Genomic DNA, 26,026 nt, shown 5'->3' on the forward strand with positions numbered 1-26,026 from the left:
CTGCCTCCTGTCATTAACAGTGAGCATTACCGCTCAGCTTCCAGTAGATTGTCATGATTTCTGTCTCCTCTCTTGCTTTAGCAACTCATTACTAGCAATCCATGTCCCTCACGACCTAACTCCAGGCTATGTTTTAGCACCAGATCTGGTCCTTGAGCCTCTTTGCTGTTTTCACTGATTATTAGTTTTTGATAAGATCTTATCTATTTCAAGGCTGGCCTTAAATCCATTATCCTCCTGCTCAGCAGTACTGTGCGCCACCACGCGAATATTTTAGTTTTAACTAGGGATTTGAAAGAGCGGTGGAGGCGCAAGTCATTTGCATGAGGGGCTGCTCTTTTGCCGCTTTACCCACTAATTCGATGAGATAATGGGTAGAGATCCTTGTGGAACTGGTAAAGCAAGTTACAAGCAAGCGGTATAGTCTAGAAAGGCCTATCTGGTCGGAACACGTGCTCAAAGACCAGGCTGGCTTCGGTGTAGCCCGATGTCCGCCACATCCCTCAGGGTTCAGAGTTGCTTCTCTCCTGCCCGTCGCGTGAGGCGTCGGTTGTTGAACACGGACCAGCAGTTCTGAGGGCAGAGGCGGACGAGGCCGACTGGCTGGAGAACCACGCGGAGCCAGCACACCGCCCGATCCGCAGTTGAAGAAACCGCTCTGGGGCTGGACGGAGGCGGAGCAGAAGCTCACACTGGACCAACAGAAAAGCCTTAAGATGCTAGGAGCGATCCTGGGGCGGGCCCGGGCGCGAGGCACTCTGGGATTTGTAGTTTACTTCCCGGACAGCTCCTCTCTCATTTCGACCACCCGCCTTTTATTCCTCGCTCTCTCCCGGCACGCCGACTACTTTGTCGCGGCACGTCCTCACGTACGACTACACTACCCAGAAACCTCTCCTTCGCGCTCCGGCAAGCTCTGGATCTTCCTTGAACTACAGTTCCCAGAAGGCCACTGGAGAAGGGCTTCCCCCACTTTCCCGGGACCGCAATTCCCAGAGACTTGATTTCGCGGCTTTTCTCTGTTTTGGATCTGTCTTGGAGCTGGTTAGGGCTTCGCCGGCCAGCAGAACCACAGCGACGACGTGGTCCGTTGTGTCCAGTCGTAGGGTGTACTCTTTGGCCAGGCTTTCTGTCTCTTCAGCCACTTTTGCCGGACAGGCCGTCGCAGCTGGCCTGAGCAGTGACCTGGCGGGCTGCGCCTGCGCCCTGCCGCGTTTCCTGCCTGGCTGGTGGTGGCGGCCATTTTGTTCATCCTCCTCCTCCTCCTGCTCCTCCTGGTTGGAGCGCAGTGTCCGGAGCGGGCTGGGGGGAGCGAGCCCAAGAGCCGGGTTCAGTACCTTTTCCTCTGTCCCCAGCCGGCGCCCGGAGTCCCCCTCCCCTTCCTTCCCGCCCCCTCCCCTCCCCAGCCCTGCCCTCCCCCTTGTCCCGGGATCACTCCGTCGCACCCACCATGATGGAAGACGACGGACAGCCCCGGACTCTGTGAGTACCCGAGACCCGGAGTGCCAGGCACCGAGTGGCCCGGGCACTGCGGGATGCTAAGGGAGGGAGAGCCGGAGACCGGGACTAGAAGCGGAGAGCCGGGCCTCGCGGTGGCGCGGCTGTGAAGTGCATTCCTCATCTGTCCCCCTTCCCAGCGAAGGAAACCCTCCCTTCCCCCCCAAATACAGTCACTTCCTAGGGTCTAGGGCTTGTCTCGACCTTTTCCTCCCGACCCCTTTTTTGCACACTCTTTCTTGGCTGGGCTTGTGCACGGCTGAGGCTGTCAGGCGCGGGAGAGCTCCTATTCTCCCTGTTTTTGGGGGACTCCGGGCTGAGCCAGGAGCTGTGGGTCCCCACGGGGGCAGGGCTTGGCGGGGGTGGGACTGCTGCTGCATCCTTTGGCGTGAACACTCAGCCTCAGTCCACGTCCTCAGCAGTCCACGTCCTCAGTCTCAGTCGGTCCGAGTCCTTCTCCCCAGCCTACCACTCTTTAACCAGAGGAACCCCTTGTCTCTTTCTGCCCCACGTGCCCCACGCTGTCAGAAACACCCGCCTAGCGCCTGCTGCTTTTGAAGTGCCAAAGTGATTGCCTTTTGCTGCCGTGCACCACCTCTGTCCCTTGGATAACGAAGTTTACTTTGAGCGCTCACTGCGCCAAACTGACAACCAGTTAAACTCCTTTCGCTCAGTTAGTGATGCCGCTTCCTAATCCGTTTGTACGTCCGGACCATCAGAGTTCGATAAAAGGATGTCTACTCCCGCTATTTGATGCGTGTCTTTTGAGTGCTATTTTTCGCGGTTTAGCTGTCGGGTTTCACCTGAAGCCCAATCTAATGAATGAATCGCATCTTCCAACCGCTTAATTGGCGTTTCCTTCTTTTCCCCAATGCAGAGTGATGACTCAGCGTCTGTATTCCTTTCCAAATAGTGTGGCAGTCTTTTTTTTTCCCCCCTGCATCTGAGTAATTTCCAATTCATTGTTTAAAGTGAACACCTTGGGTTTTCCCAGCCTCTTCAGGCCTACTACTCCTGCCTGGAGTAACTACACAGAGTCAGCTTGCTGCTTTGTCTCTCTTGCCTCCCTCTGCCTAGTATTGATTGATATGATGATCAGAGTCCACTTGGCTGGGTCGGCTGATGGGGAAAGTACTTTTTGGGGAATGCAAGACGGTGGATAGACGTTGAGAACCTCTGACTAAGCTTCTCAGAGCTTCGTTCGTAGCAGGAATATGTTTATTAAAGAAGGTCCATATCTTTATTCAGCGTTGATACTTTTTTTTAAGCATTGTTTATACTTTACATTTTTATTTCTCTTAACATCTGGTTTGGGGAACTTGAAAACATCCTAAACATACCATACCCCTGAATGAAAAAAATCTTTGTGTGTGTGTGTGTGTGAGTGATTTTTCCATTTCTGCCTTCCTCAGAAAAAAGATAATTGAGACAAAATTTGAAATTTGTTCTTCAACGTTTGTTTAAGCCAAGGCTTGGTATTTTATATTTAGCCGTGAGTACTGTGATGGAAGCATCTGGGGAAGCTAGACCTAGCTAAGGCCTAGCAAGTAGATGTTCAAGGAAGATGACAGTTACATTGTATCTAAATACCTGAAATGTCATCATTGCATCATAATAGCTACTGGATAATTGGTAAATTCTCATGGCTCATTAACTGCATCTATTTGTTCCTTAGAAGAGGTCAACTGTTTCTGTCTGTTACATAGTATGCTTTTTCTGTTTCTTCTTTTCCTGTGATGGTCTTTACATCCACTATCAGATCTCCTCTAGACCAGAGCTAAATTAATGTTTCATACATTTATCATCTCAGATCTCTTGTCTTTTTTTCTGAAACACATTTCAGTTGTCTGTGTTTGGTTACCTAAAACTGTGATGTAAACAGATGAGTGAATAAACATCTTAAGCTCTATTGTTCCTGTGTGTCAGTATGTGTTTATATATCTTCCTTTTCCCACTTTTCTCCATGGGAGGTTGAGGTGTTTTGTTTTGTTTTTAAATATAAGAACTGTACAGCTTCCTAGGACTTAACCCTTCCTACACTTAGTTCATTCATTGGCATATAAGAGGTACTCAAATATTTTACAATTGTTCTTTGGTTAAATTAGTGTTGTCTTGTTTTTAAAAGTTCTAATTGATTTAAATTATAGGTATTGTCATACTTCCTGAAGTTTGTTTATGTGTGTGTATCTACATCTATATATGTATATGTATGTATGTATGTATAGATACACACACATATATGTATATATGTGTGTGTATGTAAAATCTTGACATCAAAGTAAATGTTTACCAGAGTATGGTTTTGTTTATGAAGGGTCTATATTTTGCATTGTGATCTATGGATTAGATTTCTCAAGTGGCTACTGTGGTTTTAAATAATGTACTCTAAATTAAGCTTATCTTAATTTGTTTACTTTAAAATGCCTGTGTGTTACTAGTAAGGTTTTCTTCCTGCAGACACACACAAGCTAAGACATATGGTTATCTTCAGAAAACAATATGGTGTTTATAGCCTAGGTAGGTTTTTAAATATTCATTATCTACAGTATTACTAATTTATTTGATGGTATTTAAAAGTGATATAGAATTGTCTTGGTATAGAGTCTGAAACCCTGTTTATCGTATAGTTGCTTTAAAGGTCTGTTTTCTGGTGTTCTTCATTCCCATTTGACATTTATTTGGGGTTATTATGTATTAGTGATCTTAAAAACCAACCAATGAGGTCACAGTATGAGATACTGGTGTTGGAAGTAGACCAGTCTTGTAGGACACACTTCAGCTTTGCGTTGTGTCTTTGCAGTGCAGTGATTTATCTGTGGTATCTGAACCCACAGTGTGACACTGAATTATAACAGTCAATTGTAATTTAGTCATCTGTTTGGTGTACTAAAGCCCTAGAAATTGTGGATCTAGGATAAAACCAATGCCACCTGTTAAGGCTATTTATTCTTCCTCGATACTCAGTACAAAGAAGGAAATAAGCCATTGATTTAGAGTGTGTTCTGAACACGTGTGAACAAAGCAGAAGAAAACAATCTAAGTTCTCATAGCCTTGGCCACACCATTGACCTAGGTGTGTTGTGGCTGTAGTCAATCTGGTTTGTTTCTTCAAAGTGTGTGGGTCCAGCCTTTAAAGGTCCTTAGTCAGGTTAGTTACCCTACATCAGTGTGCCTTCTACTTTGCTGCCTTCCTAAAATGAAGTAGTGACAACTTGGGTAGTCCTTTGGAGGGCTGTTGAGGGCTATTGTTGAAAGTCTCCTTTTGTATAGGAATTTGTTAAGAATAATCGAAAAACTACCTTTATGGAAATGTAGCCCCACTGTATTTTGTATAAAAGTACTGGTAATTTCAGCCTTGGTGGGGTTACATTTTAGAATGAGAGCACATTCAGTGGAAAAGCTGTCATTAGCTTTCTGCAAGGCACAGTGTTCTTAATTTCTGCCCAGTTGGACATAGGAAGTAGTTCATTGGCAATGTGAACTTCTGCCTGCTGTGAAACTGCCAAGTTTTCTCGTCTCCAATTGACAATTAGACCCAATGTTAGGGATAAAGGTATCATTTTCAGTTATCAATGCTTCAGCTCCTACAGTTCCTGTTCTTAGAAGACAAAGTAGACTGTAAGGTATGCGTTTTCCTTATTTTTCCTTGAGTTAAAAATGATTTTGGAATTTCCTAAGTGTTTTCTGTTACTATAAGAACTCAAGCTATTCTGCTGTTTTGTACATGTTCTTCTGGTAGAAACTGCATATGTAAAAACTTGGAACTTTAGAATATTCTACTACTTAGCTGCAGCAGAAGGTGAAGTATAGAAAATACTATTTGGAGAGAAACATCAATCCAGTAAGCTACCCATGATGCTTACTATGATCAATTTTGAACCTTATCTTAAATACCTTTGTTAGAATTATTCTGGGATGGATTATATTTTGATAATGCAAAAAGCACAGTATACTACAGTATGCTTAGAAGTAAAAATTGTGCTTCTATTATATACATAAATTACAGAACCTTTAGTAGAAAAGTCAGTCTAAAATTTAGATAAATGCAGGTGAAATTATATACTGAATTGTGTCCTTTTCATCATAAGAGATTACAATGACCTCTGTTATGGAAAGCTCTGTAAGCTTTAAAACTTAGCTGTTCTTTAGCAGTTAAAATCTGAGTGAGTATTTGGAAAAACAGGATAACTCAGCACTGGACTTTTCTATAAATATTTCATGGCATTCTAAACCTAAATGTTAGCAGTTTTGATCTCTGACAGTGCTAGATAGGGAAATCAATTATATCTATCAATGTGCCTCTAGAATCTGGCAGTTCCCTCACTGATTAGAAATGGGTTGACTTAGAATGAAAGTCTTGTTAAACAAAAATAGCTTTTATTGTAACTTAGCTGTGAAAAGTAACATGCATTTTTTCCTCTTAAATGTTTTAAAACATTAACCCAAACTTAAACCTGTTTAAATCATCAAAACTTTGCTATAGTAAAATGATGTTCCATTTATATTTGTTACTGTCTAGCTTCACATTAAAAAAATCACTGTTATTCCGTGTCCTCTCCCAGAAATGAGCAGACCAGACGAGACTGGTTAGATGAATGTATCATTTAGAAAATCAAGATTACTTGCTCATTTTTCTTTATACTGGGTCTCTTACAAAAGCAAGTTATTCCATAGTCACAGGCTCATAAAGCCCCTATGAATGAAAAGGGACAGGCAGGTGTTTATAGCTAATTCATAATCCTTTAACTATTTGCCCATGCTGGAAAGAAGAAAAAAATCACTGCATGGCCTACAGTAGGTCAGCTCCGTTTAAATTATAAGGAAAAGATGGCGCACAAGAGCTAAACCAGTTTTCTTCTAGCTTGTTCTTTTATTTCAGTAGCACAGGACTTGTGTTTCAGCCTTAGAACATGTACCCTGGGGTTATTGGTAACCACTGTGAAGTTCTTAATTAACTTGGAAGCTGCTGCCTATTTTCTTATTTTTTTCCCATTTGTACGTGTGTGTGTGTCTGTGTGTGTATGATTGTGTCTGTGTGCATTATATGTGCATACATGTGAGCACAAAGGTATGGGAGGAGGCCAGAAGAGAGTGTTGGATCCCTTGGAACTGGAGTTGCAGGCATTGTGAGCTGCCAGACTTAGGTGCTGGGAACTGAACTCTGTCCTCTTCAAGAACAGCAGGCACGCTTAATGTCTGGGCCACATTTCTAGCCCCAGTTCCTTACCCATTCTTAACCAATCTTCTTAGGTTTTCCTTAACCATAGCTTTCTCTTGCCCTTTTCCTTTTAATATTTTTCATTTGAAAGCTTTTTATGTATTTAACATGGCAACTGTTGCAAGCCTAATTTTGGTCTCAGCACTGTTTCCTGATGTTGTATTGTGGTTAGAAAAGTAAAATGGTGTCCTTTTACTTCCAGAAGAAACTGTGTCACATTTTACAAATAATGGTTTGGTTTATGAAGTGGTTTGTGACAAATGTACATTTAAGGTGTTTGCTGAGAACCAGAAAGACTGGCAATTTATTGAGATAAGTTAAACACATACATAGTGTAAGACAGGGTAGTCGTCTCTTGGGGGGATGGTGGTGATTTTTCTTTTTTCTTTTTTCTTTTTTTTCCGGAGCTGGGGACCGAACCCAGGGTCTTTCGCTTGCTAGGCAAGCGCTCTACCACTGAGCTTAATCCCCAACCCCTTCTTTTTTCTTGTTAACATTTTTAATCAGTTGCTAACTAAGGAGAAAAAAAAAAAACCCTCAAACTTAAATATTCAGTCAAAAGTTATTTTGGGAGTTTATCTTAATTTTTCTTTGAATTTCTAAAGAACTCTTCTTAAACTTTTGTTATCCTCATGAAATTGTCTTTTGTTGATCCTGATACATTTTTTAATGAGGAAGTTTAAGTTATTCAATTTCCTTTTTCTTAAACAAAGCAGTGAAGATGTACAGCCAAAAGTGGAGCAGACCCCGGCTCCCTCGCCCCACCTACCCTCTGCTCTGCTAGAACAAAACTGAACTCCCACTCTCTTCTTTGTTCATGTAATTGTTTTGGTTGGCAGTGTTACGAGGAGCCCACTAACAGCTACTGTTAGTGTTAGTTCCTCATCAAGATGTTTTAGTAAATCAATATTTGTCATATTTGTGGTGTAAATTATTGTGAAATAGAAAATATAGTTACCATGGGGCTAGGCTTGACTGGAAAAATTTGAGACAGGGACTTGAAATAAAAGATGACAAATTAAAGTAACATATTACAGGTGTAGCTAGAGAAACATTGCTGATGATGTTTTGTTTTTGTTTTCTCTCTCAGATACGTAGGTAACCTCTCCAGAGATGTGACAGAAGTCCTTATCCTTCAGTTATTCAGTCAGATCGGACCCTGTAAAAGCTGTAAAATGATAACAGAGGTAAGGCCTTCCCGGCTAGATGCGCCACCTGTCACCCTGACAGTGAGCATTTTTACACGATAAATGAGTTAACACAATTCTAAAATTCACTTTAATTTAAGCTTCAGATTATTCTGTTGGACAGATTCCTGCTTGTGGCATTGACTTAATCCGTTGATTTGACCAGTAATCTAGGTGTGGAGTAAAGTCTGGTGTGAGAAGGCAAAGACTCTGCTCTGATATTACACAGTCCTGATGGAGTAACCTTCAGGTGATTCTGCTTGTGAACAGTCTGTCTGGGAAAGATGACAGATGATGGTATTTCACATGCTCCAATGCAAATACTGATAGTTCAGTCTATATTTTTGTTTCTTTTTTCTTTTTTTTTTTTTTTTTTTTTTTTTTTTTTTCTTCCCCGTCCTTTATTTCCTTTTTGTCCATTAGGCCATGAATCCATATGGCATATGCTCCAGCAGCTCAGACTCCTTTCCATTAGTCCTCACAAAGTGGGCTTCTCTGGGTGTCTCAGGCTGGCCCTTCAGCTGAACCCAGGAGCCCTTCTCTTTGGCTTCCTTTTTCTTCTGATCGTTCTCCTTCACTCGCTTCATGAAGCTGTCTCTGCTCTTCGAGTGCTTGATGTGCTCAGTCTGCACATTTGATCCTCTTGGCCAGAATCTTGCCCTTAACTTAAGAGTTTACAATGGTGCCCACAGCATGCTGAGTGACATTGCATACTCTTCTGGTTTTGCCGTCATAATACTTAGAGGGCATTCCTTTTTGAACAGTGCCCATTCCCTTGATGACTACAATATCACCCTTCTTGTGGATTTGCATGTCTGTGGCCAAAGGAACAACTCCATGTTTCCTAAAAGGCCTAGAGAACATAAACCAAGTGCTTTTCCTCTTTCCTTTTGTGTTTGTCATTTTGGCGAGTTACTGGAAGATGGCTGCTGTGGCTGAAAAGTCTGTGTACATTTCAAGTTCAAGGTTTGGTATGTTTTGAAGTCAGCCTTTGGTTATTATGGACACAGTGGGAACAGTGAACATCTTAAGTACTTTAGAAAATACTAAAGCATGAACAACTTTACAGATAGGAATTTAAACCATTATAATAATTTTATTTCCTCTAGAGTTATAGCTCAGTGGTAGAGCAGCATGTATTCATGATATGCAAGGCCCTGGGTTCAACCCATAGCACCAAAATAAAATCTAAATTTTGTCTTATTTTCAAAGAAAAAATTTTACTTTTCTCAGTTAAGACTCTTGTTGTGCCAGTGACTCATGTATCAGTTACTCTTTTCTTCCTTTCTTCTTTACTAAATTTTCTTTTGACTTTCTTTATACCAGATACTATGGTAAGTGTTAAGAATCCATTGGTGAATAATAAAAGACTTCCTGTCCTGATTTTAGGACTGGAAGGAGACTAAAGTCACATAGGATATAGAATAGAAAGCTAGAGATTGCTTAGCTTACAGTGCTGTGGGAACTTCAGGAGAGTATCTGTTATGGTGGCGGGGAATGGGAAGCTTCTACTGGGAGTCAGCACAGACTGAAACCCAAAGGATAACAGACACTCCTGCAGTGAAGTCTGGGAAGACGATCTGTGACGAGAAGAGTGTCAATGGAGCCTGTGGTGTAAGAGTGCCTGTGAAAAAGAGAGACCAGTGAGTTACAGTTGTATTCAGTAGATGTACAGCTGGAGTTTGAAATGGAATTAGACATAGAAATGCCAGTAGGTAATGAGACGAGTATTTGGAAGGGCTGAAACTGTACTGGTTTCTAAGGAACCATGTCCCGGTGTTTTAGCCTAAAATGGGGAACTCTAGAAGAATCTGTAAAGAGCATTGGCCTTTTTAATCTCTTAATTGATGACACTTACATTCTGTTGTGTATATTTTTCCTTCTTTCATTTCTAACTTTGAGTCTACATTCTTTCATTAATAAAAATACTTTTCATGAGCACTATTGAAGGCACTATGAACACTGGGAAAGCAAAGGAAGTTCAGATGAATAGAGAGAAGAGCCGTGGAGAGAGTAAGTGTTCTGTGATGACTGAGTGGGGGATGAGGCAGAGGACACGTAGAAGGTGTCTAGGCAGGAATATCAAGATGGTGTCATTTGTGCTAAAGACTGGAGCAGAGGAAAGCAAACAGTGAAGCCGTGGTAAAGAGGGTGACTGGAGTCAGTGGTGGGGAGAGTCTAGTAAGGCAGCAGGAATCAGAATCACAGGGCAGTATGGGCCAGGACAAGGTTGAGATTGTAATGCCAGGTCATTGGAGAGGTTTACGCACGGAGAATACAGAGTCTAATTTGTATGTTTAAAGGTCATTCTCTGTGGAAAATAATTTGTAGAGGATTGTAGAATTGAAGAGCAGGAGAAAAACCAGGTGGGTTTATTCTGCTTGTCTGTATAAGAGATGATAGATTTCTGGGTGTTAGAGGAGTAGTGAAGAAAGGCAGTATAGTGTGTACATCGAGAGTTTTGATTTTGGAAGTAGGAACAATAGGATTAGAATGTTATAGGAATCGGGAGACTTAAGATTCTGTCAGTGCAATCATGTGGGAGTGAACATGCGTCTTGCTAAAATGGGAATGACTGAGAAAGGCACAGGATGGATGGGGGAGTGGTGGCAATCAAGAATTTTGTTTTGGCAGTGTTAAATTTAAGATACACTTTGGCTATACAAATGGAGGTTTTATTTGGCAGTAGGATAAGTAAGTTTGGAATTGCAGAGAACAGTGCTGAAGGATACAGTAATTTTTTAGTCCCTGGGACTAGGTAAGATCACTTAGAAAAGGTGAGAGCCTGAGGTCTGAGGCTTGCAACAACTAAGTATTCAGGAGTCCCAGATAGAGTTACCGTGGAGTGACAGACCTTGTGAAGCAGCCTCTAGTGAGGAAGTGGGGGCACCAACAGAAGAAACCATTTACAGGAGGGAAGTTATTGTGAATTGTGTGGAAGAACAGAAGAGAGATCAGGTAGCAGAGAGGGCACTGGTGAGTTAGCATGCAGTTTCAGTGTCTGGATCAGCGTGATGCCAATGGCTCTGAATGACTAAAGGAATGTGGAGGATGGAGAAAGGAGTCACCTGATAAATATTTTTAAAAAATCTCTGTGTATACAGACATTTGATGAGTGAGAACTCTTTACAACTTAATCATGTATTCTAATTCCTAGATTTAAACCTGTAGATAGTTTAAAATCTCTTAATATATCTTTTTTGACATTTATGTCATCCAGTCAGTATGGTGACCAGACTAATTAAGGTAAGGACTCAACTGATTGGTAGAGTATTGCTTGGCAGTGATCTAGGTAGGAAGTTTCTGAAGGACATAGACTCTAGGAAGGAATATCTCACATCTAGACAGTTTGTTTTTACAAATTTGATTTTGTTATATAAAGAATCCTGAGTAGCTGGGCAGGATAGTAGTGCACACCTTTAATCCCAGCACTTGAGAGGCAGAGGCAGGTGGAGTTCAAGGTCAGCATGATCTACAGAGCGAGTTCCAGGGCAGCCAGACCTATACCCAGAAACCTTGTCTTGAAAAACAAAACAAAACAGTCTTGGTTTTTGTTTTATGACTTCTTTTTATTTGGTCTGTATTGTTGAGGCGGGTCTTGCAATATAGCAGTAAAACTTACCATGCTGTCCTTCAACAAGTGGTGACATTCTTGAGTGTTGAGGCTGTAGGTCTGGTCAACCACATCCACCTGCTTTGATACATTAGCTACTGTCATGGACTCCAGTTTTTACAGTATAATGGTATGCACTTTGTACATATCTCTAATTTTAAGACATGTTTAAAACACATCTATCGGATGTTAGAATTTTTAATGTCTTAATGGGGTGTGAATATTTTACCTGAGGTCATCTTCAGTTCAAGATATAAATGGAAATGGAAAATTTCACAAGGAAACAGTTTATAAGTTTGGTTTTTGATTTTGTTAAAAAACCAAACAAAAACAAAAAAATTATTCATGAGTTGGCAAATGCATAACTAATAAGGATGCTAAGGAAATTAGTGCTACCTAAAAACCATAAAAAAAACAAGGTCCCTGGCTGTTGTGGCGCTTGCTGTTTAAACCAGACTGACCTCAAACTAGCATAGATCCACCTCCTTCTGCGTCCTGAATGCTGGAATTAAAGGCAGGTGCCACCATGCCCATCCCAATTCAAAAGTTTTGAATTACAGATCTCAGTGGTGGGATGAAATCTTTTCGTTTCCAGAAGGAGACACAAAGGATTTGTGTCTAACGTACTCAGATTGTGCATGCCACCCACCCATTAGTCACTTAGTAACTGTCTTCAGATGACTATGGGGCATCTATGTAGTACCCATGTTCCAATCACTTGTACTTAATGATGGCTCCGGTGTAAAGTAATTCTGACAAACAGAAATCCCAAAGATAAGTTCTGAAGTACTTTCTTTAAATGAAAAGGTAAAAATTCTGAAATTACTAAGTAAAGAAAATTACATGCTGAGTTTGTGAATATTAGCAGTAGGAGCAAATCTACTATGAAAGTGTAAAAAGTGAAAAAAATGAACCCGTTTTCCTGTTGCACCTAAATTTCCACTTAGCATGTGCAGGCTGCAGTGTGTTGTAAAGGTGGACCAGACCAGCGCTTCTGGCCAGTCAGAGCCATGTGGTATTTGTCTCAAAACAAACAAAAGATGGAATAGGCATTATTCCTATAGTAGAAAAATAGTATTAAGAGGACTTAATGCTATCATAGATTTCAGGCATCTGTTAGGGTCTTAAAACACGTTCCCACAGATAGGAGAGCCATGTACACAACACATGTACACAGAGTATGAAAGCATTTACAGGAACATACAGGAGCTGGCCTGTTCTGTTTAGAAGAAATTGGTATTACTCTGCATAAATACACTAGTTTCCTAAAATCTGTGGGATTGTTTCATATATCATTGTATTAAAATGAGACAGGATCTTACTATATAGCCCTAGCTGGCCTAGAACTTCTATATAGACTAGGCTGGCTTCAAACTTAAACTTTGAGAACCACTTGCCCCTGCCTGCAGGGATTAAATATATGCTCCAAGATTGGTCCAATTGTTTTATTTTTTTGTGGTCTGTCTGCCCATTGTCAGTGAATGTGTCTGGTAAATATTCACTCTTTCACATAGGAACAATTGAGTGTCTTTATGTGGGGGTCTTCTCTTATTTCCTTTCTCTGCTTCTTTCTTTAGTCTTATTTATGGCTTTGACAATAGGGTTTTGTATGAGAGTTTTTTAGGTAGCACTAATTTCCTTAGCATCTTTATTAGTTATGTGTTTGCCAACTCATGAACTTATTTTGGTTTTTTTTGTTTTTAAACTTGGTGCTTTGTGATATGAAATTGTAGCTTTGTCCTGGGTTTACTTAATATTTATTTAGTTACTTGGTTTTCAGATCCTAGGTGGCAACGCATTCCCTGACACATGCTAGACAATTGCTCTGCCACTGAGCTGTACCAGCATGTGCTAGGATATGCACATTTCCACAGTTACATTCTACATCACTAGCGTATGTGCTGAGAGACAAATCCAAAGTGTCTTTATACTCTCTGCTAGCTCTTTTTTTTTTTTTTTTCTATTTTTCGGAGCTGGGGACCGAACCCTGGGCCTTGCATTTGCTAGGCAAGCGCTCTACCACTGAGCTAAATCCCCAACCCACCGCTAGCTCTTTTTAATGGTGTGTCTTTCATGTGTGTGTGCACATATGAGGTCATGTTGGCTTTCAGCTCAGTCTTCTTTTTTTTTTTTTTTTTGGTTCTTTTTTTTGGAGACTGGGGATCGACCCAGGGCCTTGCGCTTCCTAGGCAAGCGCTCTACACTGAGCTAATCCCCAACCCTCAGCTCAGTCTTCTGATTCTCCTGCCTCTGCTTCCCAAATGCTAAGGTTACATGTGTATAATCATGCCTAGCTATCAAGCCTGTTTGAAAGATGGAAGATAGGGGTTGGGGATTTGGCTCAGTGGTAGAGCACTTGCCTAGCAAGCGCAAGGTCCTGGGTTCGGTCCCCAGCTCCGAAAAAGAAAGAAAAAAGAAAAAAAAAATCAAAAAAAAAGAAAAAGAAAGAAAGAAAGAAAGATGGAGGATTCATTTTATTAACTAGTTACAAGAATTTTTCCATTTTTATTCTTTATTTCCTCTTTTAGTAAAGGACTACTTTATATCAGTCTGGTTAACAATACAAAATGCTTTAACTTGGTAGTACTCACCACTCTAGGTTTGATCAGAGGTAAAATGGACTCATTTCTATATATTTTGTTTGTTTGTTTTTTGAGGCAAGGTCTCTTTTGCCTTGGCTGTCCTGAAACTATATAGACCATGCTGGCCTGGTCACAGATCTGCCTGCCTCTGCCTCCCAAGTGTTAGGATTAAAGGTGGGTGCCTATAAGCCTGAAATATAGTATATGAAGGATTGTAAAACACAAGTAGAAATCGGATTTTTAAAATAATGTTGGAACTGAGTGGTCATGGAGTGTGCCTTTAATGGCAGTACTTGGGAGGCCGAGGCAGGCGGATCTCGGAATCTGAGGCCAGTCTGGTTTATATAATGAGTTCGAGGACAGGAAGCGGGGTTTCTGTTGTGAGAAAGACCCCTGATACTAATAACTATAGTACTAGTTGGAAGGAAGGAGCAGTGATGGTGAGCAGTCTTCACTAAATCTGAGGTAGGGGTTCTCTCTTAGGAGACTTACTTCCCCAGTCTTCTGCATTCTGATTTAATACGCACAGCCGTGATTCTTTACTACTGTTTGTATGGCTCTGCTTGAATACAACAGTATTCTGAGGCTCAGCTTAAGTCTTAAGTGTTAGGCTTTCATAGACTTATGGAATCTCACCTTGTGCATTCCTAGCTGTCAGTAATGTTTTTTCCTGGATTTTCTTCTCAGCAACCCGATAGCAGAAGGGTCAACTCTTCTGTTGGATTTTCTGTTTTGCAGCATACAAGCAATGACCCATATTGCTTTGTGGAATTTTATGAACACAGAGATGCAGCTGCTGCATTAGCTGCTATGAATGGGAGAAAAATTTTGGGAAAGGTAAGATAATGGGATGATGACATCCATGAATGTGTATATGTTTGCATGTTAAATCAGACTGCATTCTTTCTTAGCAAGATTAAAATAGACAGTCGGCAACTGGGTGGTCTCTATTCAGCCTAGTGCCTTTGCACAAATAATTCAACTTGGTAGATGATTTATTAAGTGGTAAGTGTTAACAGTTCATAATGATGTGCCTAATAATTGTATTAAATATAATGTTTGTTTTTAGGAGGTCAAAGTAAACTGGGCAACAACACCAAGTAGCCAGAAAAAAGACACTTCCAGTAAGTACTCCTGCTGCACTTTACTGTGGAGCGTGACGTTGTCCTGGCAGCATTACCAGCTTACCTGAGGGTTTTTTTTCCTCCTTTAGTGTTGCCTGGCTTCTTAAGTATTTGATTACCAAATGCTTTGATTTCAGATCACTTCCATGTGTTTGTTGGGGATTTGAGTCCAGAAATTACAACAGAAGATATCAAGTCAGCATTTGCCCCCTTTGGTAAAATATCGTAAGTATCATAATTAGTATCAGACTCAGTAGTGATAGGCAAAACTGTATTAACATGTATTAAAATCAAGGTTTTCTTTCTCTAGTTAGTGTGTTTTTCTTTGGTCTTTACTTTTCTTCTTTTGATTTGTTTTGTTTTTTGAGTAGATGTTGTTGCAAATGTTGATGTCATTTCAATGTTTGGGGTCTTGTTTTCAGATAACCTTGTGTATGATATGTTTAAAATTTTTAAGTGATTCTGTTTGTTACATTTAAAGCAAATATTTAGATGGTAAAACTTCTAGCTCTCTGTCAAATGTTTTCAAATAATGATGGTTAGAGTATTGGGTTAATGAAAACTAAATGTGATCTTTATTGTGTATTAAACTTTAATTGAAGGAGTTTTTAAGGGAGGGGGAAATCTAGACAAATCCTTGTATTTATGGTTAAATTGGAAATGTCCATGTTTAAATATAATGATAAGTGTATTTTGATATTTAGCTTTGAGAAAATGTAAAACCATTACAATATTAAAATGTTTTCGTGTCTAGATAATAAGTATGAGATTAAATTGACTTTTGATAGTGATATTTGATTTTGCTAGTGAGGGGACAAATATGGGTTGATTTTTAAAAATATATGCTCAAATTTTGTTATTTGACTAAATATATTGGAAAATTAAAGGTGGTTGCAAGTTCTATAAAATGTCATAATTTTGATTAAAATGAATTGGTTATATATTTGTTGGTTTAAAGTAAATGTATGACTACAGAAATGTTTTAAGAACAACAACTTTTCTATTAACATATAACTTGTTGTTCTATAGATTTAACTTATTTGTAAGAAAGATTTAATTCTTAATTTTCTATTTTGATATTTGCTTTGCTTTTTAATCTAAATGTGGTAAGTAGTGCTGTTGTAAAGTCAGTGTAAAATGATACAGGTTGCTGTTTTTGATCTTTATTTATACCTGAGACCTGCAGTTTTTCTACAGTCCAAGTCACAATTAAAAGTAATAGCATTCTGGTTATTTTGCAGAATTGCTCATAAGAATGGACAGGATCTTGAAGGCTAACTGCAAGGAACTGTGCACACTGGAACTCAGTTGTAGATTTTTTTTCTCATTTCTATTTATTCTTATTATACATTATTTATATATACATATTTTAGTATTTACATTTTAACATTCTATATTCAGTGGAGTTCTATATTTCCAATCATTTTAACTTACTCACTAAAATTTCTGTGTAAATTTGTTGTTTTCGTACTGGTGTGCTTAGCGTTGTTGTTAGTTTTTTATTCTCCTTTCTTAAATTTCTGAAAATGTCAATTTTTCAAAATTTACAGCTGCCCAAACTCCAAAATGATGATAGAGAATTGACCAAGAAAAATAAAGAAATCTGTTAACAGGCCATGTATGCCTTTTTAATTCCTATTTTTTCCTCTTTTTCAATTTTTTAATATTTCATATATTTTGTATCACTAGGCAGAAGACATTTAACTATTTAGATATTGCATGGTAAAGTAGTTAGCATTGTTACAGTAATTTATAGAATCAGTAAATCTTAGAGGACACTAGCAAATAGAATATTAGAGAAGGACGTTGTTGCTTCTATTAATCTTGAGATTTGAGTGTCTAGTTAGATAGAAAGCACAGGCTATGTGGTTAGGTTGCATGTTTATTACATGTTTTTGTCCTACTGCTTTTTTCTAACAGGTAAAGAAGCATTAGGGAGAGTTCAGGAATGGCTGTAGTTAATTAGGGCTAACTGGAGTTTATTTTTAAAATGCTCACAATACAGTGTGTGTGGTTCCTTTTAGTTTTTATTTGGAGGGTGACTTTTACTTCCCTCATTTAGCTGTGCTTCTTTTCACAGGGATGCCCGGGTAGTTAAAGATATGGCAACTGGAAAGTCCAAAGGCTATGGTTTTGTATCTTTTTATAACAAACTGGTATGTCCTTTCAGTTAACTTAATTAAAAATCTTCAGTTCTGGATTTAGTTGCTTCATTAAAATTAATGATTGAAACTTAAAGTGCTAAAATGTTTACTTAGAAATATAAATCTTCTATCATTTTTTCAGCATATATTAGTAGTGGAAAATAATTCATTCTTTCATTAATGTGAACGTACATGGAAAAGGCTAGGGTACTAACATAGTGAAGGACAATTACTAACCACAGTGTGCATTGTCGAAGGCGGAATGAGGTAGAGGTAAAACCCGAGACTAGTAGAGGCAAACCAGTTATGAGAATTATGTTCAGTTTTAACCAGGAAAGTCGATTTTAATCATTTCACCAAAACTATATTTTTACAGTGAATATTGTTAGAGTAGTTATGTATGTATGTTAGCCTCTTTTTACATTTTCTTCAGTAAATGTTACGTTGCAAAGCAGCCATAAAAATTAAGGTACTTTGAACTGATTTTGTGAGATGCCTATTTTTTGTTTTTGTTTTCTTTTTTTGATTTTTTTTTTTTTGACACATTTGTGTGTATTTGAGAAAAATGATTTTTGGGTGATCAATGCAATTATCTTTTTCCCCCTTATGTTAATTGTAATATAATTCTTGAACTTATGTGTTATATTAGTATTTTGAAACCTATTCAGTAAAAATCAGCTTTTATGGTTTAGGTTGTTTATCGGTGACACATTGTTACTGTCTTAGTGGGCTCCAGATGGTGGCATGTGTTGGGCACAGTAGTGCCAGCTTTCATTTGTCTTACTAGGTCTTGGGAAGGTTTCCCCTTTGCTTCTGATTGCCCTTTTTAAAATGTTTTCTTTTTCTCCATAGGATGCAGAGAATGCAATTGTGCATATGGGGGGTCAGTGGTTGGGAGGTCGACAAATCAGAACCAATTGGGCCACACGTAAACCACCTGCCCCTAAAAGTACACAAGAAAGTAAGTTACATCTCCATATATGTACGCAGGTATAGATTGTGATCACACCATGCAGCATTGTGTCTTAATTTCCTGTACTTAAATTAGTGTAAGACCTAACCTTGAATTTCATTATAGGAGCTTTAGATATAAATGGAGAACCAACTGGTTTATTTAGAGATGAGAACTGTATTTAAGGCTAAGGTTGAGTTGGCAGAAGTTCTTGTGCTTGCCTCAGATGCATGAGGCCCCTGGGTTTGATTCCTAGCATCGTATAAACCAGGTGTGGTTGCTCATGCCTGTAATTCTAGCTCCCGAGGAATGGAGGCAGAAACAGAAGTTCAGAGTCCTCTTCAGTGTCACAGTGAGTTCAAGCTTAGCCTGGGATACTTGAGACCCCACCCCCAACGTGTTAAGTCATAATATGGAGAAAAAAATGTGTTCCATCTCACTGGGCTTTATCTTAACAGTATACAGCCAGGAGTGGTGGAGCATGCCTTTAGTCCCAGTACATGGAGGCAGAGCCAGCCTAGTCCACATAGGTCCATGATGGCCAGGACTACATAGAGGACCCCTGTCTCTAAAAACAAAGACTTAAAATTATATATAAGAACAGAAGATTGTATGTGTGGTGCTGGGTTTTAACTGGGACCTTGCACGTGCTAGGCAAATGTTTTACCATTTAGCTATAACTTTAGCTAAAAAAATAGTTTTATAATACTGTATAACAATCAGATTTCATTTTTTCTTCTTACAGCTAACACTAAGCAGTTGAGATTTGAAGATGTAGTAAACCAGTCAAGTCCAAAAAACTGCACTGTGTACTGTGGGGGGATCGCTTCGGGGCTGACAGGTAGGGTTGGTTCCCGCCACCTTCTCTTTTGGTATTTTAGCACTGTTAGTATAAATTTCATGGGTAGCATGAGCTTTAAATATTTTCTTGTTGTATTTTTCTTTGTATAGATCAACTTATGAGACAAACATTTTCACCATTTGGACAAATTATGGAGATAAGAGTTTTTCCAGAGAAGGGGTATTCGTTTGTCAGGTAACGTTCAAGCTGAGAGAGAGATTTAGTACTCGTGCATACTCTTCATTCCTTTCACTTACATTATTAGATCCTTACTACGTGTCAGTTTACCTATGGAATATATAATTTGAGAAAAATGCCAACTGAGAGGTGTCAGTTATTGAGTTCGTGTGTTGTTTGCCCAAATTCTTAAAGATTGAAGGCAAAACCTCAGTTTTCTCTTCCTAGATTTTCAACTCATGAAAGTGCAGCCCATGCTATTGTTTCTGTGAACGGTACTACAATCGAAGGACATGTGGTTAAATGCTATTGGGGTAAAGAATCTCCTGATATGACTAAAAACTTCCAACAGGTAATTCGATTTTTCTTAGCACTTTTTACGGTTTCCACCTTACATGTCTACATAGGAGCTTTGGAAATTGTAAAATAAACAGTAAAATAAAGCATATAGCTGCTTTCAGTTGATTGTGTAAAATGCTATTTCAAAATTGTTTTGCGGTATTAACTGAATCTTAATACTTTCTTTTCACAGGTGTCACCACCCCAATAAACTTAGACAATGATAAATAACAGAGTCCTATTCACATAAGGGTGCTTACTTAGTTTTTCTCTTCCTTGTCTCCCACTCTTTCTTCAAATACGGTGTTTTGTTCTTGTTCCCTAAAACAGTTATTTGCTTCTTTCCTAGGTTGACTACAGTCAGTGGGGCCAATGGAGCCAAGTGTATGGAAACCCACAACAGTACGGACAGTATATGGCAAATGGGTGGCAAGTACCTCCCTATGGAGTATATGGGCAGCCATGGAACCAACAAGGATTTGGAGTAGAGTGAGTTGTTTTGGTTTTTCCATTGTAGAAACAGATGAGTTTCTGGCAAAAGAGAAAGCTGTGCTCTCCTAGGGGAGAGTCTTTTGAAATGATTATATGTTCAGGCATTTGGGTTATAGATGTTACAGTAACAAATCTCAGGTTTGTAATGTTTTTAATTTCAGAGATGGGGAGGTGCAGTGTGACCTTTCTGTAAGCAGTTGGTGGAATTTGACTTATCTGTAGTGGCATTTTCATTTAATTTTGTGTGTATAAAAGATCTTTGTCTAGAATATGCTCAGAAACATATTTTTATATTTTGCCTCTACAAGGCATCTTCACAAGTTATATGACAGCAGTTTGCTTTCTGTGATGATGGTAGAGTGGATTCATTGCTTCACTTTCTCTCCTAGGCTAAGCTAGACCTCTATTTTCACAGTTTTATTGAGAATACTACAAAGGTCAAGGGCTGTAACAAGAGTACTGCCTACTAAGTCATTTATTTTTATTTTTGTAAGACGGTGTTTTCACTGTAGCCTAGAATGTAGCCTAGCTCTCACTTGGTTAGCCCAGGCTAACCTCAGACTTAGACTCATAGTAGCAGTCCTGTCCCAACCTTTCAGATACAGGGATTACAGATAGGAGACATAAACCTCACTCTGTTGTTGTTGTTGTTGTTACTGTTATTATATTTTTATTTTTGAGACAGGGTCTTTCTGTGTAGCCCTGGCTGTCCTGGATGTTCACTTTTTAAGATGGTCTCAGTATAAGCCGTGGCTGGCCTGTAATTATGTAGACCAGTTTGGCCTCAAACTCAAAAAGATCCACCTGCTTCTGCCTCCCGAGTGCTGGAATTAAAGGTGTGTGCCATCATGCCTAGCCTCATTATTTAAAAAAAACAAAAAACCAACAGCTTTCAGGTAGTGTGCAGACTGGAGGTAAGGTGTGATGACTTAACAGATAGTGCTGGGTTGTAGGGCAGCGTATCCTGTAAAGAAAGCCCTGGGCTTGATCCCCAAGCACTGCAACAAAGTAAAAACAAATGAAAAGGAACTTGAAGACTTAATGGTAGTGTATGTGTTCTGCATATGTTCTGTTTATTGTAGATTTGTGTTCTGTGACTAGACTCTGCCTGAGTTTATATAGCTGTATAGATTATCTTTTTCTTGTGTTTGCTGAAGATTTTTTTCCCCCTTTCTTCCAAGTCAATCACCTTCTGCTGCTTGGATGGGTGGATTTGGTGCTCAGCCTCCACAAGGACAAGCTCCGCCCCCTGTAATACCTCCTCCAAACCAAGCTGGGTATGGAATGGCAAGTTTCCCAACACAGTGAGTGAGCTGGGACTCTAAACACAAGTGTAACTCACCGCAGGCTGCAGGCTCCTGTGACACTCTGAAGACATGAAGAGTAAACATCGGGAAATGAAAATATTTATTTTAAAAATTGAAATGTTTGGATCCTTTAGCACAGCTTTGCTTGGTGAAGGACACGTGTCTTCTAGTTCTGCCTTTTTAAGTTTTTTTGTTCATGATGGATATGAACATGATTTTTCTTTGTGTACAAAAAACTAAAATAAAGTCAATAAAGACAATTCTGACTATAAATTTTGATATAATAGGAGAAATGGGTAATACACTTTGATCCTTAGACACTTCCGTTTTTATCTTGCTGTTCAGTATTTTAACTCACTGTGTTTTTAAAAGAGCAAAAAAGGGAGTATCGTGAAAAACTGAGAATCACATCAGTTCGTCCTGAATTCTGATACTCCCCTCCCATCCCTGAGGTGGACCACATAGAAGTCAGCAGGAAAAAAGTGTGATTTCAGAAGAAGTACATGATGTGGGGATCGCTGTGGAAGAAATACCTTATCCTCTTATGTTAAAGGAAACGAAGCCAGACTGAAAGTGTGCAGCCCGAGTAAGGACCAGCATCTTAGGAGTTCCTTGAGCGATTGTTGGTGGTCCACAATAAGACATATTTTTAAAACTTTAAAAGTGTTGGTTATCAAAAATGTATATTACATTTCATTTTGGGGGATAATTCCAAGTATGGTGTTTATATTAAAGTCAGACGGTCATACTTGTGCTTTTACATGGAGTTTAAAAGATAAACATTGTAAATATTGAATAACTACAGTGTTTCAAAAGCATGCTTCAACATAGAAGTAGCAGCGATGTAATTATTCGAGGTGACAAGTAACATGCTCGCTGAGTGCAAGTACTCAGTAGCAGCGTCGACACTGACGTCTTCATGTCTTCACGGTTGGCCGTGTAAAATGAGAACGACACAAATGACTACACAGAAGAAGCCTTAATTTAATTTCATACAAATCTTTGATGCGTTAGTATATCCTAAATTGTAAATGGAAGTTAGATTTGGGCTTTTTTTTTTTTCCTTTTTTTTTTTTTTTTTTTTTTTTTTTTTGTTTTTTTTTTTGTTTGCTTTTTTTGTTTGTTTGTTTTATTTTGTTTTGTTTTACGTTATTTGGTACATACCTTGATTAAAACCCAGTGAAGAGATTTCAGGGTTCCTATAAGTTGTATAGCACAAAATTTTTTTTAAAAAATCTTGGGATGTTTTTAAAAATTAGTATATTTTGCCCAAGAATTTTTTTAACAAGATTGCTAAAAATATCTTACTTAGACAACTTGATGTACCAGTTTATAATCTTATAACCAATTTGAGTTGTTCACAAAGTTATGACTTTTATTTCAAATTTGTTTTTTTCCCCCCTTTGGGAGTGTGTGGGTGACAGATCTGAATAGGCCTGAGTTGTACGTGTGCAGTTGTAATTGAGTCTGGGAAGATGCGGGCGTCCCAGGCATGCTCTCACAGCATCTTTCTGTCTATGTGGATACAGTCTGCCTCATAGTTCTATAAAATGAGAATGTGAAATAGATAAAATCCTATGTGTTTCGATTGTGACAGCTAGAGGGTGCAAATGTTTGATAGTGTGTTAAACCTGTTGGCCTGTGTATGCACAAGAGCAAACAGCCCTACTCTAACCGTTCTGAGGTAAGATGGGTAACACGCACCTGGCGTCCACACTAAGCCATTGATGTCTAAAGATTAAGATGATGTGGTTTTTTATATTGGTGACCACAAAGATTCTGGTGTTGATTCCCTCCTTCACTTAGAAATACAGCCAAATGTGTTCAGCATAAAAATTTACAGAGTCTGAAGTTCTTTTTTGAGCCAAAATTTTTATGTACCTTCATGGTTTTGTTTTGTTTTTTTAACTCACAACTACCCTGTGTTAGTGACTAAATATACCCCTGGGGTTTTTTTGGTCATACCTTTGGGGAATGTTTTTGGAAAATTATTTTATACTTTATAAGAAAACAAGCTATATTCTGCCCTTGAGTTAAAATTTTCATTAAACTTGGTGAAACTCGAACAACCTAAAGACTTTAAGTTGATAAACTGATAAAAGCTTATTAAATTAAAATTTCAATTTCCCTTTTTTCCCTCTGCCAGTAAATTAAGTGGCTTATCGATAACTACTGGCTAACTTTAGCTGTAGTCTTTTCTGTTTTATATTCTGAGTTAATAAAATTATCCAGACTAGTTACATTGTCATAGTAAGCATGTGGCTGACATCTTTTGTCTTAATTTGGATGATAAAATTTTTCTTGGTAAGTCAGTCACAGTTTTTCGCAGCAAATAGTTTTAAGATGGAAAGGACACATGCAAGTGAAAGCACCATTTTAGGAACTGGACGCTCAGCCGACAGGTCCAGACTGTCTCACAGTGCACATGTGAGTTTGTGCCCTCCGTCCGTCCACTTTAAGCCTAAGAGCTGTTGCCTTTTCTTTCCTGTGTTCATCAAGAACAGCAGAGAGACTCTTTGGCATGCAAGGAAATGTCTCTTCATAGTTTCTTGAGATTTATCTTGGTGTGTTTCTGCCTGCCATCGTCTGTGCTTGAACCCTTTTCTACTAGCATTTCCTCGGTGCCAGTCCGTCTGATCTTTATGTTTGCCGGCAGTGAGAGGCCAACTAAAGCCAAAGCTGTAAACCACAGTTGAAGTCTTTCAATAAAGACTAGTCTATGTAAGTGGCTTTTTCTCATTGTTGTTCATTGTGTAACTGTTCCAGTCTGCATGGAATAGGCAGTTTGGCTTTATCAGGGAGGAAGGAGTAAGACATACCTATAGTTTCAGGACTGGGGTTCTTTGTGTTAAATAAGGTTCAAGTTCTGAACATGGAGGGACAGGATTTGTACCCACAGGTCAGTAAGATGATTCAGTGGGCAAAGGCATTTGCTGCCACACCTGAACTTGAGTCCCGTACCCAGGAAACCATGTGGTAGAGGTTGACAACTGACTCCTGACTTCTGTGCACACTGTAGCTTATGTGCACACACCCAACTGACTCCTGACTTCCGTGCACACTGTAGCTTTGACTCCTGACTTCTCTGCACACTGTAGCTTATGTACACACACCTTTTTTGGTCTTTTTGTAGGCAAGAGTCTATACAGTCTGACTGTACTGGAGCTCACTATGTAGACAAGGAAGGCTACTCACAGAAATCTTCTAGCCTCTGCCTTCCACGTGCTAGAATTAGGTGTAATTACTACACCTGACAAATAATAACTTTTAAAAAGAAAACTTCATCCTAGAAAGTATATTCAGATACATAGTAAAACATTGCTATTTTGAGTTCCATAAACTTATTTTTACCATGTTGGGGGGGGTGTAAAAATTTGGTAGAAATATTTTTTATATTATCTTTGATTAAAGATTATTGTTTAGAAACACAAATGTTAGGAAGTAAATACAACTGTCGTTCTAGGTATCCCCAAATTAAACTCACTTGTGTATATTGCAAAGATGCAAAGCTTTTAGTTTTCCCCAATTTTAAAGAAGCCTTCACTCTACTGGGTATGGTGGTACACACCTGTAATCTGAATTCCCCAGATGCTGGGCAGAATGTCAAGTTCTAGGCCAGCCCAAGCTACATAGCAGAAACCTTGCCTTAGTACCTTCCTCCCCGAGGAAAATCCTTACTCGCCAGTGGGGTATGTGCCATTGGGGAGCGTGCTCTCCAGTGTTTAGTAAAATAGTACCCTGATAATTATGTTCATATAGGTGACAGTTGATGACTTTAGGGGAGCAGGTTGATCAGCATGCTAGCGATGGAACCCTGGACCATGCTTGGCAAATGCTCTACTATGAAGCTAAATTCTCAGGAGACCTCCATTTGGTGAAGAGAACTTGAAACCAGATCTACAGGCATAGAACTTATGATCCTCCTGCCTTAACCTACCTAGTGCTGGGAATATATGTATGTGGTTGGTTCCTGTTCTCTATCAAAGTTGGGCTTGAAAGATAAGCTAGGCTGGGTCCTCTAATTCTTAAGGTACTCTATGCAAATACCTCTGTTAAGGCAAAATTGACTAAGAACCGAAATGTGAAAACATTTAGGGGTTATGGTTAGCAGTAGAGGAAATAAACACTTTGTTTTTTAAAACATTTCTACAAGGGAAAAAGGTTGGAGCCAGGAAGGTGACTCGATCGGTAAGAAGTCTGCAAATAGGAAGACTTGAGTTGGGTACCTACCCCCCCATAGTTGGGACAGAGACAGGCAAATCCTGGGGGCTTGCTGCTCAGCCAGTTTAGATGGCAGTGAGAGACTATCAGAAAAGGGTGTCAGTCTAGTGAGACAGCCCCACTAGCAGTGCTTGCCATCAAGCCTGATGTCCTGAGCTTCATCCCAGGCATTCATATTGTGGAAAAAAATTGACGTCTGGAAGTTCTCTTTCCGATCTCTCCACATGCATCCCCACCCGGTTACATAGACACTAAATAAATACAGTACATTTAAAAAGAGGTGGAGAGGGCTGGAGAGATGGCTCAGCCACTAAAGGCCAGGCTCACAACCA

The 26,026-nt window shown here is 39.4% G+C and overlaps 1 protein-coding gene and 1 pseudogene across 9 annotated transcripts; one reads left to right on the top strand and one right to left on the bottom strand.

Moving 5' to 3' along the window:
* Positions 1-955: 955 nt before the first annotated feature.
* On the top strand, positions 956-24,198 carry Tial1 (TIA1 cytotoxic granule associated RNA binding protein like 1). 9 transcript variants are annotated; one of them, XM_032892494.1, is made up of 13 exons: positions 967-1,482; positions 7,806-7,902; positions 14,836-14,934; positions 15,167-15,221; positions 15,359-15,446; positions 16,463-16,839; positions 17,302-17,377; positions 18,218-18,326; positions 19,063-19,158; positions 19,269-19,353; positions 19,564-19,687; positions 20,024-20,163; positions 21,348-24,198. In XM_032892494.1, coding segments are annotated over exons 6-13 (759 nt in total). In that variant the 5' UTR covers positions 967-1,482; positions 7,806-7,902; positions 14,836-14,934; positions 15,167-15,221; positions 15,359-15,446; positions 16,463-16,837; the 3' UTR covers positions 21,475-24,198. The 9 variants fall into 9 exon arrangements, 7 of the variants coding, with proteins under 7 accessions (XP_032748384.1, XP_032748380.1, XP_032748381.1 ...); XM_032892495.1 differs by having other exon boundaries at positions 1,463-1,482; positions 16,772-16,839; XR_004386834.1 differs by lacking the exon at positions 16,463-16,839 and having other exon boundaries at positions 956-1,482; positions 14,785-14,934; positions 19,868-20,163.
* On the bottom strand, positions 8,322-8,805 carry LOC116891434 (annotated as a pseudogene).
* Positions 24,199-26,026: the final 1,828 nt, after the last annotated feature.

This window comes from Rattus rattus, chromosome 2 (assembly GCF_011064425.1).
Source record: "Rattus rattus isolate New Zealand chromosome 2, Rrattus_CSIRO_v1, whole genome shotgun sequence".
Lineage (NCBI taxonomy): Eukaryota > Metazoa > Chordata > Mammalia > Rodentia > Muridae > Rattus > Rattus rattus.

Excerpts from the sequence above, each read along its gene's own strand:
- Tial1 (XM_032892489.1), top strand. The coding sequence starts at position 1,451 with ATGATGGAAGACGACGGACAGCCCCGGACTCT. Across the intron at positions 15,222-15,358 it reads CCAGAAAAAAGACACTTCCA|ATCACTTCCATGTGTTTGTT; the intron begins GTAAGTACTCCT and ends CTTTGATTTCAG. Across the intron at positions 20,164-21,347 it reads CAACAAGGATTTGGAGTAGA|TCAATCACCTTCTGCTGCTT; the intron begins GTGAGTTGTTTT and ends CTTTCTTCCAAG.